Source organism: Chondrus crispus, genomic scaffold, assembly GCF_000350225.1.
Source record: "Chondrus crispus Stackhouse genomic scaffold, scaffold_3, whole genome shotgun sequence".
NCBI lineage: Eukaryota > Rhodophyta > Florideophyceae > Gigartinales > Gigartinaceae > Chondrus > Chondrus crispus.
In genome coordinates, this window is record NW_005179158.1 from 600,660 (window position 1) to 620,105 (window position 19,446).

The 19,446-nt window shown below is 52.0% G+C and overlaps 6 protein-coding genes; 3 read left to right on the top strand and 3 right to left on the bottom strand.

The window, feature by feature from the left end:
• Nucleotides 1–8,543: 8,543 nt before the first annotated feature.
• Nucleotides 8,544–10,055, top strand: CHC_T00005554001 (hypothetical protein). Its single transcript, XM_005716660.1, has one exon. It carries the CDS (start codon nt 8,544–8,546, stop codon nt 10,053–10,055), a length of 1,512 nt encoding a protein of 503 aa, XP_005716717.1.
• A 191-nt stretch (nt 10,056–10,246) lies between these two features.
• On the top strand, nt 10,247–10,396 carry CHC_T00005555001 (hypothetical protein). The gene has a single exon (XM_005716661.1). It carries the CDS (start codon nt 10,247–10,249, stop codon nt 10,394–10,396), a length of 150 nt encoding a protein of 49 aa, XP_005716718.1.
• Nucleotides 10,397–10,781: 385 nt separating this feature from the next.
• On the bottom strand, nt 10,782–11,699 carry CHC_T00005556001 (hypothetical protein). Its single transcript, XM_005716662.1, has one exon. It carries the CDS (start codon nt 11,697–11,699, stop codon nt 10,782–10,784), a length of 918 nt encoding a protein of 305 aa, XP_005716719.1.
• A 1,151-nt stretch (nt 11,700–12,850) lies between these two features.
• Nucleotides 12,851–14,224, top strand: CHC_T00005557001 (hypothetical protein). XM_005716663.1 is given in 4 exon segments: nt 12,851–12,942; nt 12,943–13,071; nt 13,167–14,204; nt 14,205–14,224. 2 exon segments carry the CDS (start codon nt 12,943–12,945, stop codon nt 14,202–14,204), a joined length of 1,167 nt encoding a protein of 388 aa, XP_005716720.1. The 5' UTR covers nt 12,851–12,942; the 3' UTR covers nt 14,205–14,224.
• Nucleotides 14,225–14,549: 325 nt separating this feature from the next.
• Nucleotides 14,550–16,007, bottom strand: CHC_T00005558001 (hypothetical protein). XM_005716664.1 is given in 5 exon segments: nt 14,550–14,573; nt 14,574–14,773; nt 14,888–15,667; nt 15,692–15,832; nt 15,884–16,007. 4 exon segments carry the CDS (start codon nt 16,005–16,007, stop codon nt 14,574–14,576), a joined length of 1,245 nt encoding a protein of 414 aa, XP_005716721.1. The 3' UTR covers nt 14,550–14,573.
• Nucleotides 16,008–16,489: 482 nt separating this feature from the next.
• Nucleotides 16,490–18,205, bottom strand: CHC_T00005559001 (hypothetical protein). XM_005716665.1 is given in 2 exon segments: nt 16,490–17,425; nt 17,426–18,205. 1 exon segment carries the CDS (start codon nt 18,203–18,205, stop codon nt 17,426–17,428), a length of 780 nt encoding a protein of 259 aa, XP_005716722.1. The 3' UTR covers nt 16,490–17,425.
• Between the last annotated feature and the right edge of the window lie 1,241 nt (nt 18,206–19,446).

Below are 19,446 nucleotides of genomic sequence, written 5' to 3' on the forward strand. Positions count from 1 at the left end.
TAGGGCTCGCGCTGCGGACTGTAGGTTCGTACCGGGCCAGAGGTTTGTGTCAAAACGCAGAGCCTACCTGCGAAAACTGTCCGACTGCACGGACTTCGCACGGGCTCGGACGGTCGGTCGTAGACCTGTCCATTGACACTTTAATAAAAATCTCTTTTTCTAATTCTTTAAGGAATTCCTCACGAAATCCCACATTAATTAATTGCTGATTTCGAGTTCGATTCTTTTTCCCCTCTTCCCATTGGCCATCCGTGAGATCCTTGCGCGAGCGATCTCCCGCCTCCCGTTCCTGCCGCCGACTCCCCACTTGCGTGTGCACACAACTCGTCGCGTCTCGCCGGTACACGACCCCTCGCCGCCGCCGCTCGCTACTACCGTCCCGCTCTGTTGCTACCGCCGCTGCTCGCACTCCCGCCGTGCTCTGCCGCTCTGTGCTACTGCTGCCGCCCGGTACTGCCGCCGACGACTCCTGCTGCTGCCGCCTGCTACTGCCGCCGCCGCTCCCAGGTGCCGCCGCCGCTCTCTGCTGCCGGTGCCGCTTGCTGGTGCCGCCGCAGCTCTCTGCTGCCACGTGCCGCCGCTCTACGCCCCCGCCGCTGTTGCTCTGTGCTGCTACTTCTGCTGCGCGCCGCTGCAGCTCGCCGCCGCTCGCTCGTCGCTTCTGCTGCTCTGAGCTGCTACTCCTGCCGCGCACCGCCGCAGCTCGCCGCTGCCGCCCGCCGCCGCCGCTCGCTCGTCGCTGCTGCTGCTCTGTGCTAATACCACCGCCGCTCGCCGCCGCCGCTCGTCGCTGCCGCTGCTCTCTGCTACCGCTGCCCTCTTCTGTTGCCGCCGCGGGTTGTGCTGCTGCAGCTACTCTCCACCGTTGCAGCCGCCGCTTGCTGCTGCACACACGCCCGCGCTTTCCGCGTCGGTGCTGTGCCGCGTCTCTCGCTCCACAAACGTTTGGGAGAAGGGAGGATTGTTTGATTTGGTTGTTGTGTGTTTGTCTGAAGGTCAGTTGGAAGTGGACGTTGTGGTTTGTTTGCGCTGGAACGTGGAAGAGACCCTTGTTTTGCCTGAGAGCGGTTGACCCGGGATCTTTTTCCTGGTGACGCGAGGCTGGCAACTCGAACCGTGAGGAGATCCTCTCCGGCAGGGAACCCCACCGGTCCTTCGGGGCAGATAACGGTGTCGGCTTTCGGGCCTGGTGTTTCCGGGCGTGGTGATCTTCCGGGGTGTTGTGCGCTGGGTAGACAACGGTTTCAACTACTGGACTAGCGGTCGGGCAAGTGTCCCGCAAGAGACTAGACACCCCTTAGGCTTGTGTACTGGCTGGTGTGGGCGTCTTGTAGGGACCATCGCGCCTACTCTCGTAACGCAAGAGTAGGTTGACAGCTGAAGACGTTACCTGACCCGGACAGGCTCCGGGCGTCAGAGGTCGGACCTCTTCTACCTGCAAGAGCTGCAGGCGCCGAAGGTCGGACCCTTACAAGGTCAACCGATTTACGATCGACGCAGTTGTCAAGTTTTTTTTGTTGCTATTGTTTTTCTTTGGCAACACCACCCGTCACCACTTAACTAAGTGGTATACAAAATTCCTCCCACTACCCCAGTTGGTGACGAGGCCAGGCTTCCACAAAGCCAACAAGTGGGAGACTATGCACCCGCGCCCCCCGCTTATACATTTATGCGGGGGTTAACAAACGATGCCCTTACAGCTCTAACAAGTGCACAAAAGGGATTCATATCGTCTATTCGCTTCCTTGGGACTACGCCCGACCTCAACGGTATCCATTTGAAAACGACTGTAGCTGATATGTTTCCACCAGCTTCGCTGTTCCGCCAGGAAATATGTGACCTTCCTGCGGTGCATATAGAGTTGCGAAACTTTCTTGACGCGAAAGGAGCAAACTTAGCGCAACAATCTTCTCATCGCGTGGTCATGACACTAGCCCACGGTTTGTATGAAGAGACAGAGGACACAAAAGCCGCAATTGAAATGGCTCGTGAAATTATTGCTGCAGGACGCCGACAACGCCCCCATGCTCCCAGCTCTTCCTCCCATGGTGAACAATCACCTGTGACAAGGACAAGCGGATCCTTCAGTACCCCGACAGAGAAGGTAGCCCATAACGTCGCTATGCGAATGAAGGAGAAAGAGAAGAAATTCTCAGGGGACTTGGGCTAGTCCTGGATGGCGTATGTAGACGATTATCTTCAGATTTCCAGGTACTACAACCTCAGTCCTCCTCAGCGACTCCAGTTTCTTCACAATTTACTGCGAGGGGATGCTAAAAGGTATTATCTTGACAAAATCGATGGATATGCGACCAGCTTTCAGCAAGCTATCCAAATGCTCGAGGAGGAGTACAACTCCCATGTCCGCCAAACCCGGGTCAAGAACTATCTCAACTCCCTCCGCGTGACTGTTTTCGCTGCAGAAGGGAAAGCAATGTCCGCTGCTCTAGCTTTGACTTACAAGTCAATTATCAAATTCTCCCGTCAAGGTCCGCGCTCCCATCAAGGAGACGCTCACAAGGTTGAATTCCTCCGAAATGCTCTTGTAGGAATGCCATGGTCCAGCGAACCGCTCAGTAGAGTGGCAACGCACCAACTCACATTCCAACCACTGTACTCAGAGCTTGAAGCAGCGCTACAACTGGATAAAGAGTCCAAGATAGCAATCATTCGCGATCGTGCACAACTGATTCAGCGTTCCGTTTCCCATGACAGCTCGGCCGGCATTCTGTACACTGGACAGGGCAGGTATTACAACAATTCCCCCTACCCGCGTGAGCGAGACCAGACAAGTACCCGGCAGCCTCGCTTTGGCGGAAGGGCTTTCAGATCACCCTCTACGACTAAGCAGAAGGTAAAGTTCAACCCGCTGACAGTATCGGGTTGCTTCAATTGCGGAGGTAACCACCTGCTCAGGGACTGCACTCTCCCGCTCAACACATCTAGAGCAGCAACCCGTAAGATGGAATACTACGCAAAGAAGGCAGACACAAAGCCAATTGCCGTCCATCATGTCCTCGCCGACTTATGCCAACAACTTGACATTGGCTCTGTGCCGGAAGATGACTCGGAAGAGGAGACAGAAACGACGGACATAACTATATTTGAAAGCATTCTAAGCGGAAATGTCACAACGGATGATGTCGACTCCACAGAACATCCCACGGACTCAGGCAGTGATGCTATTAACCACGTCTACCTCACAAGCAACTCATGGAACGTGACTGTAGGCGACCCCTTTCACGGGATATGCATAGATTCAGCTGCTCAAAAATCTGTCGTTGGTGTTGAGCAAGCCAAAGCATACTGTAGCTTGTTCAATGTCCCCTACAGCCCTTCAACATCAAATGCCAAGAACGTTTTCAGCTTTGGGACGCGCAAACATCTCGGGCTTGGTTTGTTGACGGTGCGGGTCCCAATAGCACCAACACACTTCATTTCTCTCTCGGTTGAAGTTGTAGATACCAATGTTCCCTTTCTCCTTGGACTGGACAACATGGACGAATACAAGATGGTACTTGACACGGATAAGGGCATGCTATCTTCGAAGCTTGAAGGGTGGCATATACGCCTTCGGAAGAAACTTGGCCACCTGTACTATGAATGGGGACCGAATATATTATTCACGGAGTCCGAACTTATGAAAGTACACAGAAACTTTCATCATCCTGATTCTGAGGGCTTTTATTCCGTAATGAGCCGTGCTGAATCCGATAAGACATCACCGGAAGTACTCCGGACCTTGAAGCGAATCAGCTCTACGTGCGACCTTTGTCAACGTCGCAGTCGGGCCCCTCATCGTTTCAGAGTTTCATTACCTGATGCGGATGTAGTGTTCAATCGAACCTTATGTTTGGACCTTATGTATCTGGAGAACACACCAGTACTGCATGTTGTGGACAAGGACACCAAGTTCTCTGCAGCTGCGTTCCTCGGAAAGGAGACTGCAGACGCAACTTGGAACACTTTCATGAACATTTGGGTATGTGTGTACATCGGTTTTCCCGACGCGATGGCAACAGACCAAGGACCACAGTTCAAGTCACAACGATGGAAGACGATCTTGTTGTTGGCGGGAATCAAGCACTTCCAGTCTGGGGTGCAGAGTCATAATGCTTTGGGCGTTGGAGAACGATATCATGCCTTTCTCAGGGATATATATCGCAAAGTCCGACTCCAACACCCAGGGATTGAAAGGAGTCACTGTCTGTCGCTGTCATTAAAAGCAATGAATGACACGGCAGGATATCATAGTTTGGTACCTACGTTCCTCATGTTTGGTGCAATTCCAAGGATACCAATTGTTCCTATGGACTTACCCGCGCAGATGAACCGTATGAAAGCTATGGAATCTGCGCGAAAAGAGATGGCGTCTGCTATGGCCAAGGAACGAATTTCTAGGGCCGTGCGCATGAACGTCCCATCCGCAGAGGACAATGATATTGCAATAGGCTCTCGTGTACTTCTCTATCGAGAAAAGGCAGAGGACCAATGGACTGGACCATACCTTGTTCTTGATGTCAAAGACAAGAGTGTAACGATACAGCTCGAGGGAAAGATTATGAATGTATCCATCGACAAAGTTAAATCCTACAACAGCCCTCCTGTTATCCCAGACTGCACACCGCTTGCAGTGAATAACGATGATTCATACAATTTCACTGCCGACAATGAAGATGTGTTAAGGGATGTAGACACGATACTTGAAAGAATCAGGGGGACGCCTCCTCCAGCACCAAACGAGTTTAGCGATACTGCGCGACAGGATGCAAATGTGCCGTTAAGCACCCCCGAGATGCTCACAAGAAATGAGATCACGTCTGTAACGCAAGCACTCATGACACAGGTCATTGATCAAAGCGACATCGCTACAAAATCGTCTAAGTTCTGTAAGGCCATGGAGGAGGAGGTGAACGGACTGCAAAAAATGGAAACATAGCAAGTAATTCCCAAAACGTCGTTGCCCCACAAGGCAAATGTCCTAAGTGGTCGTTTCGTCCTCACTTTGAAGAACTTCGGTTCCGCAGACGAACGCGCTAAGGCTCGCTACGTTGCCCAAGACAACCGCGATCGAGGAAAAGCACATATGGTCCACAACATTACGACTCTACGTCAAAGTTCGACTCGGACTATTGTGCCGGTATCTGCGATGAAAGGATTTCGCCTCTTTTCTCATGACGTGAGACAAGCCTACCTACAAAGAGAGGACAAACTGACACGCAAGGTGTTTCTCCTCCCAAAAAGAGCAGATCTGAAGTATTTTGGTCTTGGTGAGGAGGACATACTCGAACTTCTTAAACCTATATATGGCATGACAGACGCTGGAGACTACTGGGGAGTTACAGTTGACCGTCATGTCAAGTATGACTTAGGCTTAGTTCCTCTACTTGGTGATTCCTCCTTGTATGTGAAACGAAACGAGGAAGACCTTGACGGACTGCTTGGAATGTACGTGGAAGACAGTTGCATTGGTGGAAACGATGATATGCAAGAGCTTACCAAACTTTCTCTTAAGAAGTTTGACTCAAAAGAACGACTTTGGGATAATTTTGAGTTCTTCGGAACCTGTATCAAAACCTATCCAGACGGCTCCTTCTCAGTTACGCCGAAAGAGTATACAAAGAAGCTTAAGCCTATACCAATGGACGCATCATTTGCACGTTTTAGGTCTTACCGGTCTGTTCTTGCTTGGATTGGCTACACACGTCCGAACGCTCTCTGTGCCATTAGCAAAGCCGCACAAGTAACGGAGAAGACTCTCGGGACGGAAAAACTAAAAGCTTTCAATTGCACGATTAAACATCTAAAGTGGACACATAGCAGGTGTTTAACTTTCTTCTCATTGAAAAAAGATTCTCTTCACATGAGGGTTTACACTGATGCTTCTTTTGCCAGAAACGATGATCTTTCATCACAACTCGGGTTCATAACTTTGCTATGTGATAGTTCAGATCGTGCTCACATACTGGAGTATTCAAGCAGAAAGTCGAAAAGAGTGGTCAGGTCTATTTTAGGAGGAGAGGTATACGCTTTTGCATCCGGTTTTGACCGCGCCTTTATTATGAGACATGATTCGGAGACAATCTTTAAAATGAAGATCCCACTTCACATGCTGACCGACTCACTTCAGATGTTTGATGTGATTACCACAGGTTCGTCAACGACTGAGAAAAGGCTCATGATAGACATAACATCTGCTAGGGAATGCTATAACCGACAAGAAATCTCGCACGTAGGCCTAGTTTCGTCGGAACACAACATAGCAGACGGTCTCACAAAGGAAACCCCTAACAATGCCCTTGAGAACCTAATAAATTGTAGTTATGACTGCAATCCGGTGAAGAAGTGGATTCATCGTACACAGCCAAGTTCTGCCATCGGAAAAGTGGCAGTGTGAAACAATGTATGATATAGAGGCGCATCCATTTCTCTAATTGCTGGATGCGTCAGAACTTGTCTTTCTTTTTGATACTGTAAGGGTTAAGTAGTATATAAGTAGGGCTCGCGCTGCGGACTGTAGGTTCGTACCGGGCCAGAGGTTTGTGTCAAAACACAGAGCCTACCTGCAAAAACTGTCCGACTGCACGGACTTTGCACGGGCTCGGACGGTCGGTCGTAGACCTGTCCATTGACACTTTAATAAAAATCTCTTTTTCTAATTCTTTAGGGAATTCCTCACGAAATCCCACACCACAGGCCAGCCACAGACTAGGCCACACCATTTGAGGTAGGTAGCAGCGCCAGGACCGAATAAAAGCTCGCCGTCGTTCGCCCCGCAGCCGCGGGACGACCTTGGGCACGAGACTCACTCCGTCACAGCAATAATATGTGCGTTGTCAATTGACAACTGTTCAAAAGATCTATTCAGGGGCGAATACAGTTCAGGGGATACCGTAGGACTATAAGCGGCAACAGTGCCTCATACGATACAGTACACGTACCCTTCCCTGGGAGGGTAATTTGGAGTGCGAGGGTGATTTGGAGTATTGATTTACGCTAAAAAAAAGCGGGAGACATTATAACTGTACAGTACTCGCAACCATGTCCAATTTCCAATTCAGTGTCCAAAAATTGGCTGAGCAGTGGCGAAAACCGTACTCCAAATTACCCTGCATCGTAGAAAATCAGACCGGCTGAGAGTGGAGCGGAATCTTCGAGCTAAATTGTTTTCCGTTGTTTTCAGCCAGGTTTTGATGCATGGACGTGGTTTCCGACACCATCAGGCAGCGATTGGTTACTCATAATCGCGTGAGGTCCATGTGAAGCACTTTTTTCATTTATATTGTTTGAAATTCACTCCAAATTACCCTCCCTGGGAAGGGTAACTTAGTCTCTCTTTAAAAGAATGACCCGCAAAAGAATATTCTTTTTAGTAGAATACATACACTGTTTCCCGTCCTGGGAATGGCCAAAACAACCCTATTTTCATGACATTTATTCATATGCGACATAAGAATATAGTATGTCGAATGTCGCTTTATCCCATGAAGTACAGTATGTAGAAGGGAACGTATTTTGATAATGGTCTGACGGATGTTCCGAATTTGGCTGTACTGTACTACGCTACCTTCGGTGCATCAAAAGAGATCTCTTGAGAGAGCTGAGATCAGCTGCCAAAGTGCAAACGCAGAAGCAAACGAGAATTGATTCCTTCTTTTCAGCGGCCAGTAACCTTGCTGGACAAGCATCATAACTGCCGCCATAGGAATATTCTCTTTACATGAATAATAATGTCCTTTCCTGTCCTCATTCTTATAAAGAGAGATTACTGTATAGTATATCGTAGGAGGCACTGTTGCCGCTTTATATATATTCTATACTACTGTATACACTGTATACAGTAGTATAGAATATATATAAAGCTGTATACTATACAGTAATCTATATCGTAGGAGGCACTATTGCCGCTTTTCCGTTTTATACAATACTGAGCCTACAGTATCTCCCGTCCTTATTCTTATAAGGGGGGAAGCACTGTATGCCGATGACGATGCGATGTCGGAACTCGCTGAGCGCACACCAGGTTACATGACCTGGTGTGCGCTCAGCGAGTTCCTGCGCAGCACAACAAGGTTACTTATATACCCCGGGCGGGGGGGAGAGAGTGAGTGAGGAGAGAGGTTTCACGCTTTCCTCTCAACTGCTAAGACTCGCAAAGGCTCTACTGGGAGTTATTTCTCATCAAGACGTACCCAAAATCACGACGAACTCTCAACCGCTAATTGTCCGCTGGACTTCCATTTCGACCTCGACTACCCCTATCCGAGCCCTATTTATGCTTAGTGCAGATCGGCCAGGACCGCAGCATGTCTGTCGCCGACTTGATTTCACTGATTGGCGTCCCCTCAGTGGCCGACATCTTGGCAGAGCGGAAGGCTCGCATGAGGCATAAAGAAGTTATGACTCTCACCACGCGCTGCAAAAATGAGCTCCAGGATTCAGCAAAGGAAATTGAACGAACAGTACGGTCTATCGCGCAGGAGCAGGCTGCGAACGGAACGAAGTCGCGATTTCCGGATGAGACTAGTTATCGAATGTATCTCATGTATGAAGTTGCCTCTAGCATCGATGTGGTCCTCAGCGCGATGAAGACTAAACGGGGTAGCTCGGAGAAGACGTACTACGTGGTAGCTATCCAGCGAGATTGCCCTGACAAAGTCGCCAAACTCGTAGAGTTTTGCGGATGTTTATCTGTATATCCGGGTATTTCGATACGTGCAGTCATGAAAGGTCATCGCGAAAAGGACAAGCTGATGCACATGGCATCGTCCTGGCAAAAGCTCCTAGGTAAAAGGATAGATTTGTCGGATATGTCAGAGGTAAGGATCGTCGGTGATGATGAGTTTGATCACAGCCGACGGATGGTTCACTTGATCGGCGACAGCGGATCAGGGAAAACGACTATATTTAATGCACTCACGGGAGCCGACGAGCGAGTCACACAGAGTAGCACAGGTACGTTCGGATGCGCTATCGGCGTTCGACGCGACGGAGGGAATGATTACAACATCATAGACACGCCAGGCGTTCGCGATAGTAACGGACTTGATTCGTCGAATTCGCAAGCGATCGCTGGCTTTGTGAGCAAAGCTCCATACGTTGCTTTGGTCATAATAGTGATTGACGCCAGTGCGCGCAATCCTAGCAACTGGGCCCCGTTTAAGGAGTATTACAAGGAGCAGTTTCCCCCGAGCGTGCGAAAGCAAATAGTGTTCACTACCGAGGCTGGCAATGAAGCAGATATGGAGGGGTTCTTGGAAGAGCACGAGTACGGACTCGACTCAGTTTTTAGCCCCGAAGAACTCCAAAGTGCTCTGATTATTTCAAGGAGCCGCGCTAGAGCAGGGCTAGTCCCGAAGCACGTACTGACGGCGATGTTGAGCAAGGCTTCCGATAATAATACAATGACTTTGACAGCTCAGAGATTCTACGACCGCTTTGAGCGATTATACAGGAACGAGCTTGCGACTAGGGATGCAGCCATTCTTGCTGCAAAGCGGGCGACATTTGCGATCTTAGACGACGTCCGAGAAGACATGGGTAGTAAGGCCCTACACATAAGTCCACTTGGAGACCAAAAAGAGAACAACAAGTCCGTGGCAGTTAATTGGGTCAGGAAGGCGCGCCCCAAAGATCATGTCAAGCGGTCGTGGAGGGTAATGTTGACAGCCGCAGTGGTCAGGCCCACTACTATCTACCAATTATTGATACCGCACGACTGGTGGTCAGAGATCAGAATCAGCACTATTCGGTGCGACCCTCCGTCGTGGTACAACTTTGATCACAGAGCGTCAAAGAAGTTAGGTTGGTATAGCGTCGATGGTGACGAATTGATAGCCAAGCTCAAAGAGAGTGACAGGCCCACGCTAATAGTGCAGTACCAGCGTACCACTCGTGATTACGCAGCGCTCGGCAAGAGCCTTGGCTGGGGAACCCCGCCCCCAGCAATCGACACGGCGAAGATGATCGAGTCAGTCACTCAACCATGTGAAGATGGCGAGACCGAGATTCCTAGAGATGTAATGAACAACTTAGTGAAAACTAGACCTATATAACCTAATTTAGGGAAATAGGCTATGCTTCGTTTAGGTAGGGTCAGAACTGGGGCGGTTTGGAGTCTAAACCGCCCCAGTTCTGTTTTAGAGTCTAAACCGCCCCAGTTCTGTTTTAGAGTCTAAACTTTAGACCGCCGGGATCTGGCAGAGCAGCTGGGGTGTTTGCTCGCATTGACGTTATGTTCGATCTCATGTATGCCAAGCGCGCCGTCGTGCATTGGTACGTCGGAGAGGGTATGGAGGAGGGTGAGTTCTCAGAGGCCCGTGAGAACCTTGCGATGCTCGAACACGACTATGCCGCAGTTTCCGGTGAAGCGGATGAGGATGAGGACGAATACTAATTCGGAAGGATTCCTTGATAGTACCCTTCGAAGGTTACGCATGAGCAAATACAATCATTACATTTCTGAAGCCAGGAATAAAACTACTTTTTATTGCAGATCTCATCTCGTGCCCGGTTAGCAATTGTACATGTCGCTCTGCGTCCGCTACTGCGGACGGTCTTTACGAAGTGAACGAGACGATGCTCTTGCGCAGCAAAGTTACTGAGCTTTCTTTCTGAACATACTATACTGTCTTCGCCTTGGCTCTGTGTCACACTGGCCGATACGGACAATTCGTGCTGGCACATATGATGGCCTCGCCGTTACGTTGTTTATTATGTATCTCGACAAAGAGCCAGAAAAAGTAATAAGCGTGTTGAAACAAAAACCACTCAGGCCTTAGTCACAAACCATCCCACAACCCTCCCTCCTTTTCCACCCGTCTCTTCGCCTTCTCGAGGTTCTCTTCATCCTTGAGGCTCTCTAAATAGTGTTCAGTATCCTCCTTGTCCGATGACTTGATCTGATACATCCTAAAGGCCAACTGCTGCGCTAGCATAGTGACGGCGCGATCCCAGTTCTCCGTCGGCGACGTCGAGTACCCTTCCTCGAACAAGAAAGCCGCCAGCTCGCCAATCCCCAAAAACCGAGACTCCGATGCAAGCAGCCTCGTCGAGTGAAATTGTCCGATAATAGCAGGATCGGAAATATCCTCTTTCGTCAACATCGGTGTCTGCTTCTTCTCTATCTTGGTGGCTATATACAGCCGCCCGACGCTCGGCTCTGTCGGGCTCGGGAATATCTCCATTGCATGTCTGGAGATGGTTGCATTCGGCGGGATTCGTGCCACCGGTAGCAAACACAGCCCAATGAGGACACCAGACGGGACCTTCTCGGTCTCCTCCTGGCCATAAATCGTGGGAATGGAGGACTCCGAGGTTCGGGCATCCTCGTTAAAGCTCTCGGACAGCCTCGCAAACAGCTGCGTCCTCTGCGCGGCGGCGGCGCCCGGGACCTGGTTGAGCCGGACTGCGAGCTGCGAGGAGCGGTGGTCAAAGACCTGCAGCACGAGGACGTCCGAGTTGGGCATGACGGGAAGGCAGAAGGTCTGGTTCCAGACGGGGTCGTTGGTGCAGTTGAGCACGCGCGTCGCGCAGTTCGTCGGCACGGTCACGTCTTTGTTCCCCTTCGGAACCATCACGCCCAGGTGCACGTACGGGTTGGTCGTGACCGGCGTATCGGAGGAGGCGTGAAGGTCGGCGGGGTGCAAGCGCGCGCGCTGGATAGTTATTACGGCTTCGTAGCCCAGACGGTACTTCATGATCAGGACGGTTACGCCGCCTCAGCATGCTAGGGAGCGGCGGGGAGGGCTGTGCGGAGAACTGGAAGGCTGGGCTTAGTCCGCCCGATCCTTTGCACGACGATGACGATGACCAGTGTGCTTATTGCTAGCGGTTAACCGTGAATGCAATTGGGGTAATTGACGCAAAGGTGGAGCACGCTGTCTGGGCTCTGTGAAAACCGACAGGTTTTCCGTTGGAGATGGCAGCTAGCTTGCTACGCACAAGAAGCTAAAGGGAAGAGCAGCAGAGGCTCCGCAGCTGCGAAATTCTGCCCTCTGTGAGATTAAAAAAAATGCGGTTTTTTTGAACAATTAACAACGGCGAGAACAGGGTACGGGGAGCAACAGCAACGACGATGAATGCTGCATCCAATCGCGTGGCTCACGCCTCAACAAATGAACAATTGATGTCCATTGTTCTTTTGAACAATTAAAAATGAACAATTGATGTCAATTGTTCTTTTGAACAATTAACAACGGCAACAACGGCGAGAACAGGGTACGGGGAGAACAGCAACGACGATGAATGCTGCATCCAATCGCGTGGCTCACACCTCAACAAATGAACAATTGATGTCAATTGTTCATTTGTTCAGGCGTGCTCTGTCTCGATAAAAAGATACGAAAGATGTGCTTTTTCTGGGAGTTGAAACACCCCGCCTGTAGAGACTTACTGCTCGATGACTAGGTTTGGGTCGCTAGAGTGGATGGCGGAAGGGAATTAAAATCTTTGCAATTCTTAGTGCGGTAGAAAGTAATGCCACACACTGCTTTTCTCTTGCTCATTCTGACGTCAGTATTGAGCCCTCTTTCGTGTAGAGAAGATATCAAGAATGGCTCAAAGTGGGCATCTAAATTCACTCGTCTCGATGCCGTAATGAACGTGAGAGTTGCGTTTTTGTGTGCGCACACTTGGAATTAGGAAAGTTCGGATTTCCCGTCAACATACAGTAGTCGTTCTCGATTGGCTGCAGTACCGCCATTCTCCAAAAATCCCATTTTCTAAAATATTAGCGACTAAAGGTAAAAATTCATGGCTACAAAGTACAGTAACCGCACGGTAGCCGAGATTTGCAGCACGGTCTAGTGTCCGAATCATCATCCGCCCCACATCGCCTCACCCTGAACTCGCCCGCTGGAACCGGCGCATCGGGCTACATCAAACTTCTCTGAAACGAATCACCCCGATTCTACCTCCTCGCCTCATCCACCCGCATCCAAAATGCCGGTCACTGCCCCCGCCCTCCAGTACATCACGAAGCGGCTCGAATCCGCGCCCGACCCGGAGAAAGCGACTCTCACTGAAATCAAGGATCTCTACGACAACAAGCTCTGGCACCAACTCACGGAGGTAAGCGCGCTTCTCTCTTCCCCCTGCATCACCGATTCCGAATTGCTCCCCATCTAACACACTATCCCTTCCACTCCCATATCAAATGCTCGCAGAAAGTGAAAGATGTCGTCGACAACGCCCCGATCCCCAACATGCGTGACCTCTACCTGCACTTTCTCAAGACTCTCGAGAAAAACCTCAACCCCGTAACCCTGGTCCAAATCGTCACGCGCATCGTCCAAACCGAGTTGGACGCATCTGCGAAAGATGGCCTCGCCTTCCTTACCCCTTTGCTCGGCGCCGAAAACCAGCCCACCGTCTTCACTAAAAACCCCGAAGCCCACGTCCTTCTCCTCAGCCACGTCGCCTCGCTCCAGATGAAGGATTCGGACAACCCCGCCTCGAAGCGCACTTTCGAAAAGGCCTCGGAAATTGTCACGAGCAACGACATGACCGCACAAGTCTACTCGGTCTACTACCGCGCCGCTGCCGAGTACCACAAAGTCGTCGGGACCGCCGCTGACTTTTTCCAGAACGCGCTCCAGTTTCTTGCGTACACGCCTGCACACTCTATTTCCATCGACAGTCAGCAGCAGTGGGCCTTTGATATCGGCATGGCCGCGCTTGTCGGGAACGGCATTTACAATTTCGGTGAGGTCCTTTCCCACGCTATCGTCCATTCTTTGCGTGGAACGGAACAGGAGTGGTTGCTGCTGCTCTTGGAGGCTTTTAGCACCGGGAATCTAGACCAGTTTGATGCCGTGTGCAGCGCATCCTCTGATAAGATGGTCGAGCAGCCCGTTCTTGTAGCCAACGAAGAATTCCTGAAGCAGAAGATCACGATTTTGGCGCTGCTGGAATTGGCCTTTTCGCGATCGTTGGAACATAGCATCTCGTTTGAGGATGTGAAGAAGGCGTGCCGCTTGCCGCCCAGGGAGGTTGAGTATTTGCTCATGAGGGCGATGAGCCTCGGGCTCATTTCTGGTGTCATTGACAATGTCGATGAGCGGTTTACAGTCACCCGAGTTAGACCTAGAGTTTTGGGGCGGGAGCCGATCGGGCAAATGGCCCAAAGGCTGTCAAAGTGGTGTGGTAAGGTTGACAATACGATAAACTTTGTCGACGGTAGCAGCATTGGTATCGCCGAATAAAAAATTGTATAGGTGCTGTGCCCTGCTGCTTCCCTGACTTGTGGAACAACGCATAGTGCGTAGTCACCTAAGGTAAGAAACGGATCACGGGGGGAGGCAGAGACGAGGAAAAAGACTTGATATCCTTTAGGGGCGGTGTCCGGGATGGAAGATTACTTGCTGAGCCAGGGAGGACGACAGTGTAGCCAGTTTGGAGCTAGTTTCTGCAATGGCCGGTTGAAGTGATACCCATCAGGGCATCACGAATGCGAAGAAGCGCAAGTTTGCGCATCATGGATAGATTCATGGCCACTTCCACTATGGTCCGAGGACGCTCTGGTGGCTGTCTCCTTATCCACGAGGCTGTTTGAGAAGCGCTTTCGAGACGTTTTACTCTTTAGATGCTGGTAAAATATTACCCGAGCAGTCACCGAAGCCGATTGTAAAACCATTGCCAACTGCGTGGCCTTCCATAACTACAGTGTCACCATCCTGCAAAAATTTCCGTGTGGTTGGAGAATCACAGTTCTCTAATGCTATCTCCTTTGTCCCCTTCCAGGATAGCTCTAGCATTGAACCAAACGCGGACGCTTTGTAAGAGAAAGAACGGGAGTAGATAAATTACGAAATTGTCAGTAAGAGCAGATAGCTCCGGCACAGGGACACATATGGAGGAATTTTGGAGCTTGAAGTTTGGTGCTTACCATCTTCCCCAGATATGGTTCCGGATGCTATCAAGTCACCAGGTTGCATATTGCAACCAGTCACGGCGTGATGAGTAATTTGTTGGGCAACTGTCCAGTACAAGTTTTTGAAGTTACTTCTACAAACGGTGGATGGCAGCTCTCCTGCGACACTTTGCAGCTTCACAGTAAGGTCAATGTTGTATGTGCAATGTCCTCTCATGCTACTTTCCCCTCTCAAGTAAGGTAGCACCTCGGGGTCTTGTGCTTGCGGCTCTTGTTTAAACGGCTCAAGTGCTTCTAATGGAATAATCCATGGACTAATCGTCGTGGCGAAGCTCTTCGCGCCAAAAGGCCCAAGTGGCACATACTCCCACTTCTGAATGTCCCTCGCACTCCAATCGTTCATGAGGGAAAAGCCAAAGATGCGGTCGCCAGCCTCATTCATTGGTATCCGTTTTCCCAGTTCGTTCTCTGGACCTCCGATCAATGTCGCCATTTCGAGCTCGAAATCAAGCAACCTACAAGGAGCAAACACTGGTGGTGCTTCCGGATTCGGACGAAGTTGGCCGCATGGTCTAGTGACAGGAGTACCAGATACAACAACAGAAGACGCACGTCCGTGATACCCAATTGGCATATGAAGCCAGTTGGGCGGCAATGCGTTCTCGGGACCGCGAAACATTGTTCCTACGTTTCTGGCATGGTTCAGAGACGAGTAAAAGTCTGTGTAGTCGCCAATCTTTGCCGGGAGATGCATGGTGACATCAGACTGCAGCGGCATGAGTTCCGCCTGCATATCTTTCCCCGCCTCTTTTAAGCCACTCTGCCGCTTAGGAGCAGCAGAGAGTGCATCTTGGAGAGCAACGCGAACTTCAAGCCACGCTGGCTTTCCAAGTGCGAGGAAAGCATTCAGGGTTGCTTCGGAAAATATGGTTCCAGCGGTTTTGGCAGTGACGAGAGGTCCTGGGAAGATCTCTGGGAGTCGAGATGCCAATTTGGCGAGGTCCAGAACACGATCGCCGATGGCAACACATACGGAGCGGCTGGTGTCCTTCTGTGAGAATACGCCGTACGGAAGATTGTTCAGCGGGAAAGGGCAGCTGGCATCGCAGGCACTTGCAACAAAGCTTGGCTGCATGCTGTCGACTAAGAGAGTTGTCGTAGAGATACTTCACGTGGTAGGGAATGGATCAAGTCAACGAATCCCAGTTTTACTCATTGGTAGCAATTTCTCGATTTTTAGAGTCCTGTTTTTAAATCCTTCTCTAGTTGTGGTGAATCTCAGAAGCCTACTTACTGTCTCTTACAATGCCAAGGAGTGGACCGCTGTGTGCGAGGGCGAATAATGGCTGGGCGGAGGTACTTTGGGTTCTTGTTGCGATGACGGCGCTTGCGGCGCATTGTTGTCCTCCTCCGGGCGACAAGACATATCGCCAGAGCTGCTAGCGATACTGCTAGAGCTGCCAGAGTGTGCTTGCGGCTGTTCTGAAAGGGCATTGGCGAAGCGGGCATCACCGACAGCTCGAGAGAGGGGTCTTGGAATGTGGAACTCCAGTGCGCAAGGATGGAATGGGAAGTGGTGCGGGAGTGGTGGAGTGGAGAGGGGTCGAGAGGGCTTGATCAGATGGTCAAAAGTAGTCAGCCGGCGACCACTTTATCGGTCGCTGATTGCTCAAAAAAGTAGTCGAGTGATACAGTGTTATTTTCTGGATGCACCCAATAAGTGTAGCTGGCCGCACACTTGCTGCAGTTGTCAAACACGAGTCCCTGGACCGTGGGCAGCCTCCGACGGCAACGCAAGCAACAATATCGGGATGCTCTCGGTTGCTGCCTTCAACGGTACCGACTGTATACTGTAGGAGCCATGCATCCCCCCGCACAAACAGAAGGCTGCAGTGGGATGCAAAGCTGATTCATGAAAGCGGTCCTGCGACCCTGGATTGGCAACGAACCAAGACAAATATACAAGCTTGTTCTTCTTCCAGAAAAGTGTTTCTGTTTAGCGAATGTACCCTACATGAAAACACATGATTGAGCGCGGCGATGTACAATTGATGACATACACTGGCCGCAACTGTGCGCCCCAAAAGTTGCTGTCTTCACGAAAAAAAGCAGCACTGCAGATCTTGTCCATACCTCACTGCATTCAGCAAAAGATCAACTGTGCCACCACAAAAGCACCAAAAGCAAAACGCCCGCCATTCGTGCCTTCTTTGAAGAAGGCGCGCTCAAAAGTAGCATCCACTTCATACCTCGGCATCATCATCAAGCCTTTGAACAAGGCAACACTATATCTCACTACACCCGTCACAACAAACATGAGAGCACAAAGTTCGCTACATCGAGGGTCGTGCCCACATTGCAAGAGCAAACCGAGGAAAAGCACTTCTATTCTAAACAATTCTCACCTCCCGCAAAGCATGCAGCTTTGCCCATCACGCAGATCAATATTCACAAAAGCATCAGCGCCCATCCACCTTCACCTAGCCCGTCCACCGATAAAACTTGGCCAAAACCAAAAAAAAAGTACAGCAAAACAATCGAAGGCGACCCCCCTCACAAAACGCCTTGCAACCCCCTTCCATAATACCCCTCCCTCGACGCCCAAACGGTACCAATAGCCGTAGCGGCGCCGGCAGCGGCCCAGATAGCCGCCGTCCTCGGGCCGCGCGTGCTCTTATACAGCGCGCCTGCTGCCGCGCCAGCCGCGGCATAGTTAGTCAGCGTCTCATCACTGGTATAGTTGTACAGGATGCTCTCCGACAAGCAAAAAGCCAGGGCGAGAACGCCAAAAGTATTGGCCATAGCCGCGCCTCTCTTCCCCGTGCCGTTCAGCACGGCGTTGACCCTAAGCTTCGCGGCTTTCCCAGCGCTGTCGTGCATGGCGCCGTAGAAGCCGCGGCCGGCGCCGATGACGGCGCCGGTCAAGTACGAGCCGCCGGCGAGGTAGGTGAGCTGCTCGGTGCCCGACTTCTTGCGGAAGGCGCGGTAGTCCTCGGCGAAGACGTATTCGACGTCGTCCAACGGGCGCGCGCGCAGCGAGCGCGGCGAGAGCACCGACGGGTTGATGCGGCCCATCGAGCCGAAGTCGATCGCCGGCGCGGACGAGGACGAGGGGAGGGGCGTGTCGAATGCGTCGGCGGAGAAGGAAGGGGTCGGGGCAGTGGAGTAGATGTCGAAGGAATCGGCCGGCGGGGTGGACGCGTCGAAGTCGTCGTCGAAGGCGCTCGCAAAGTCCGACGGAGAGCCCGTACCGTACGGGTCACTCGACAGCTCCTCTGCAGGCCCGGGGGAGGCCTCGTCGGACGGCGGCGCGGTGCTCCAAAGCCACGACATACTAGAAAAGGGGGTGAAGTAACGGGGAAGGTAGGAATGTCAGGAAGGGGGGGAGGAAGGGGGGGAGGACGTAGGGAAGACGAACTGGCTACGCTGGGGTCGGTCGCTTTCGGAACAGAGGGCTGCGGGAGGCTGCGGCGGTTGCGGAGGGATGGCGTCACGGTGCGCGATCAGTGAATGATCAGGCGCCAAGTGTCTCTGCTCTGATTGGAAGAGAATTGGTATTCTTACAGTATCAGGATGAGAAAATTCGGCTCTGATTGGAGGAGAATCGGTATTCTTACAGCATCAGGAATGAGCAAATTCGGAGCGTTGCACAGCGGAAGGGCGTTGCATGTTTGCCAAGGTCACAATCAATCAACAGCCGCAGCCAACTCACCATCCCCCCCATCCCGGTGACCACTATCCCCACCTCACCCCGAGCCACCGTCCCCTCCCCCCCACCTTTCCTCAGCGCGACATATGTGAGCACGCCGCCGCTCTCACTCCATGGCGTCCCCCTTCGCGGTGAGCGACCTGCGCAAGATCGGGATCGGTCTAACCGCGTTCGGCCTCGCCTTCTCCGTGCTCGGCATCGCCTTCTTCTTCGACAAGGGGCTGCTGGCGATGGGCAACGTCCTCTTCCTCGCCGGCGTCATCCTCATCATCGGCCCGACCCGCGCCGTCCGCTTCTTCTTCCAGCGCCGCAAGGCCAAGGGCTCGGCCCTCTTCTTCGCCGGCATGGCCCTCGTCCTCCTGGGCAAGCCCGTCGTCGGCATCGTCATCGAGGCCTTCGGCTTCATCAACCTCTTCGGCGACTTCTTCCCCGTCGTCATCTCCTTTTTGAGACGCATGCCCGTCGTCGGCAACGTCCTCAGCATGCCCGGCTTCAAATACGTACGCAGCTCACCCACCCACCCCCCCCTGGCTTGCCTCTCTCCCCGCGCGCGTCACCGCCCTCACCGACTAACCGCGCCCCCATTCCCCCACTCTCACAGGTCGCCGACAAGCTGGCCAACACCGGCGGCTCCAAGCTGCCAGTCTGACCTCCCCGCCCCGCCGCCCGCCTTCGTCGTCTCCCCCGCCCTCCCCCGCGAAGCTCGAGCCCGCATGTCTACGTCGCCTCTGCGCCGCCTCAGTCCCTGCTGCGCCCTTGGCGCACTCTTCTGCATGCCCGCCTCCCCCGCCCACCTTCCAACCATCCCGCCTTAACTAATTTTTGTGCGTTCCCCCGTCTGCCTACTCACCACATCCGCGTCTCC

Excerpts from the sequence above, each read along its gene's own strand:
- CHC_T00005554001 (XM_005716660.1), top strand. The coding sequence starts at position 8,544 with ATGTATGAAGTTGCCTCTAGCATCGATGTGGTCCTCAGCGCGATGAAG.
- CHC_T00005555001 (XM_005716661.1), top strand. The coding sequence starts at position 10,247 with ATGTATGCCAAGCGCGCCGTCGTGCATTGGTACGTCGGAGAGGGTATG.
- CHC_T00005556001 (XM_005716662.1), bottom strand. The coding sequence starts at position 11,699 with ATGAAGTACCGTCTGGGCTACGAAGCCGTAATAACTATCCAGCGCGCG.
- CHC_T00005557001 (XM_005716663.1), top strand. The coding sequence starts at position 12,943 with ATGCCGGTCACTGCCCCCGCCCTCCAGTACATCACGAAGCGGCTCGAA. Across the intron at positions 13,072-13,166 it reads TCTGGCACCAACTCACGGAG|AAAGTGAAAGATGTCGTCGA; the intron begins GTAAGCGCGCTT and ends AAATGCTCGCAG.
- CHC_T00005558001 (XM_005716664.1), bottom strand. The coding sequence starts at position 16,007 with ATGCAGCCAAGCTTTGTTGCAAGTGCCTGCGATGCCAGCTGCCCTTTC. Across the intron at positions 15,833-15,883 it reads ATGTGTTGCCATCGGCGATC|GACCTCTCGTCACTGCCAAA; the intron begins GTGTTCTGGACC and ends AGATCTTCCCAG. Across the intron at positions 15,668-15,691 it reads TGCTGCTCCTAAGCGGCAGA|ATATGCAGGCGGAACTCATG; the intron begins GTGGCTTAAAAG and ends AGGCGGGGAAAG.
- CHC_T00005559001 (XM_005716665.1), bottom strand. The coding sequence starts at position 18,205 with ATGTCGTGGCTTTGGAGCACCGCGCCGCCGTCCGACGAGGCCTCCCCC.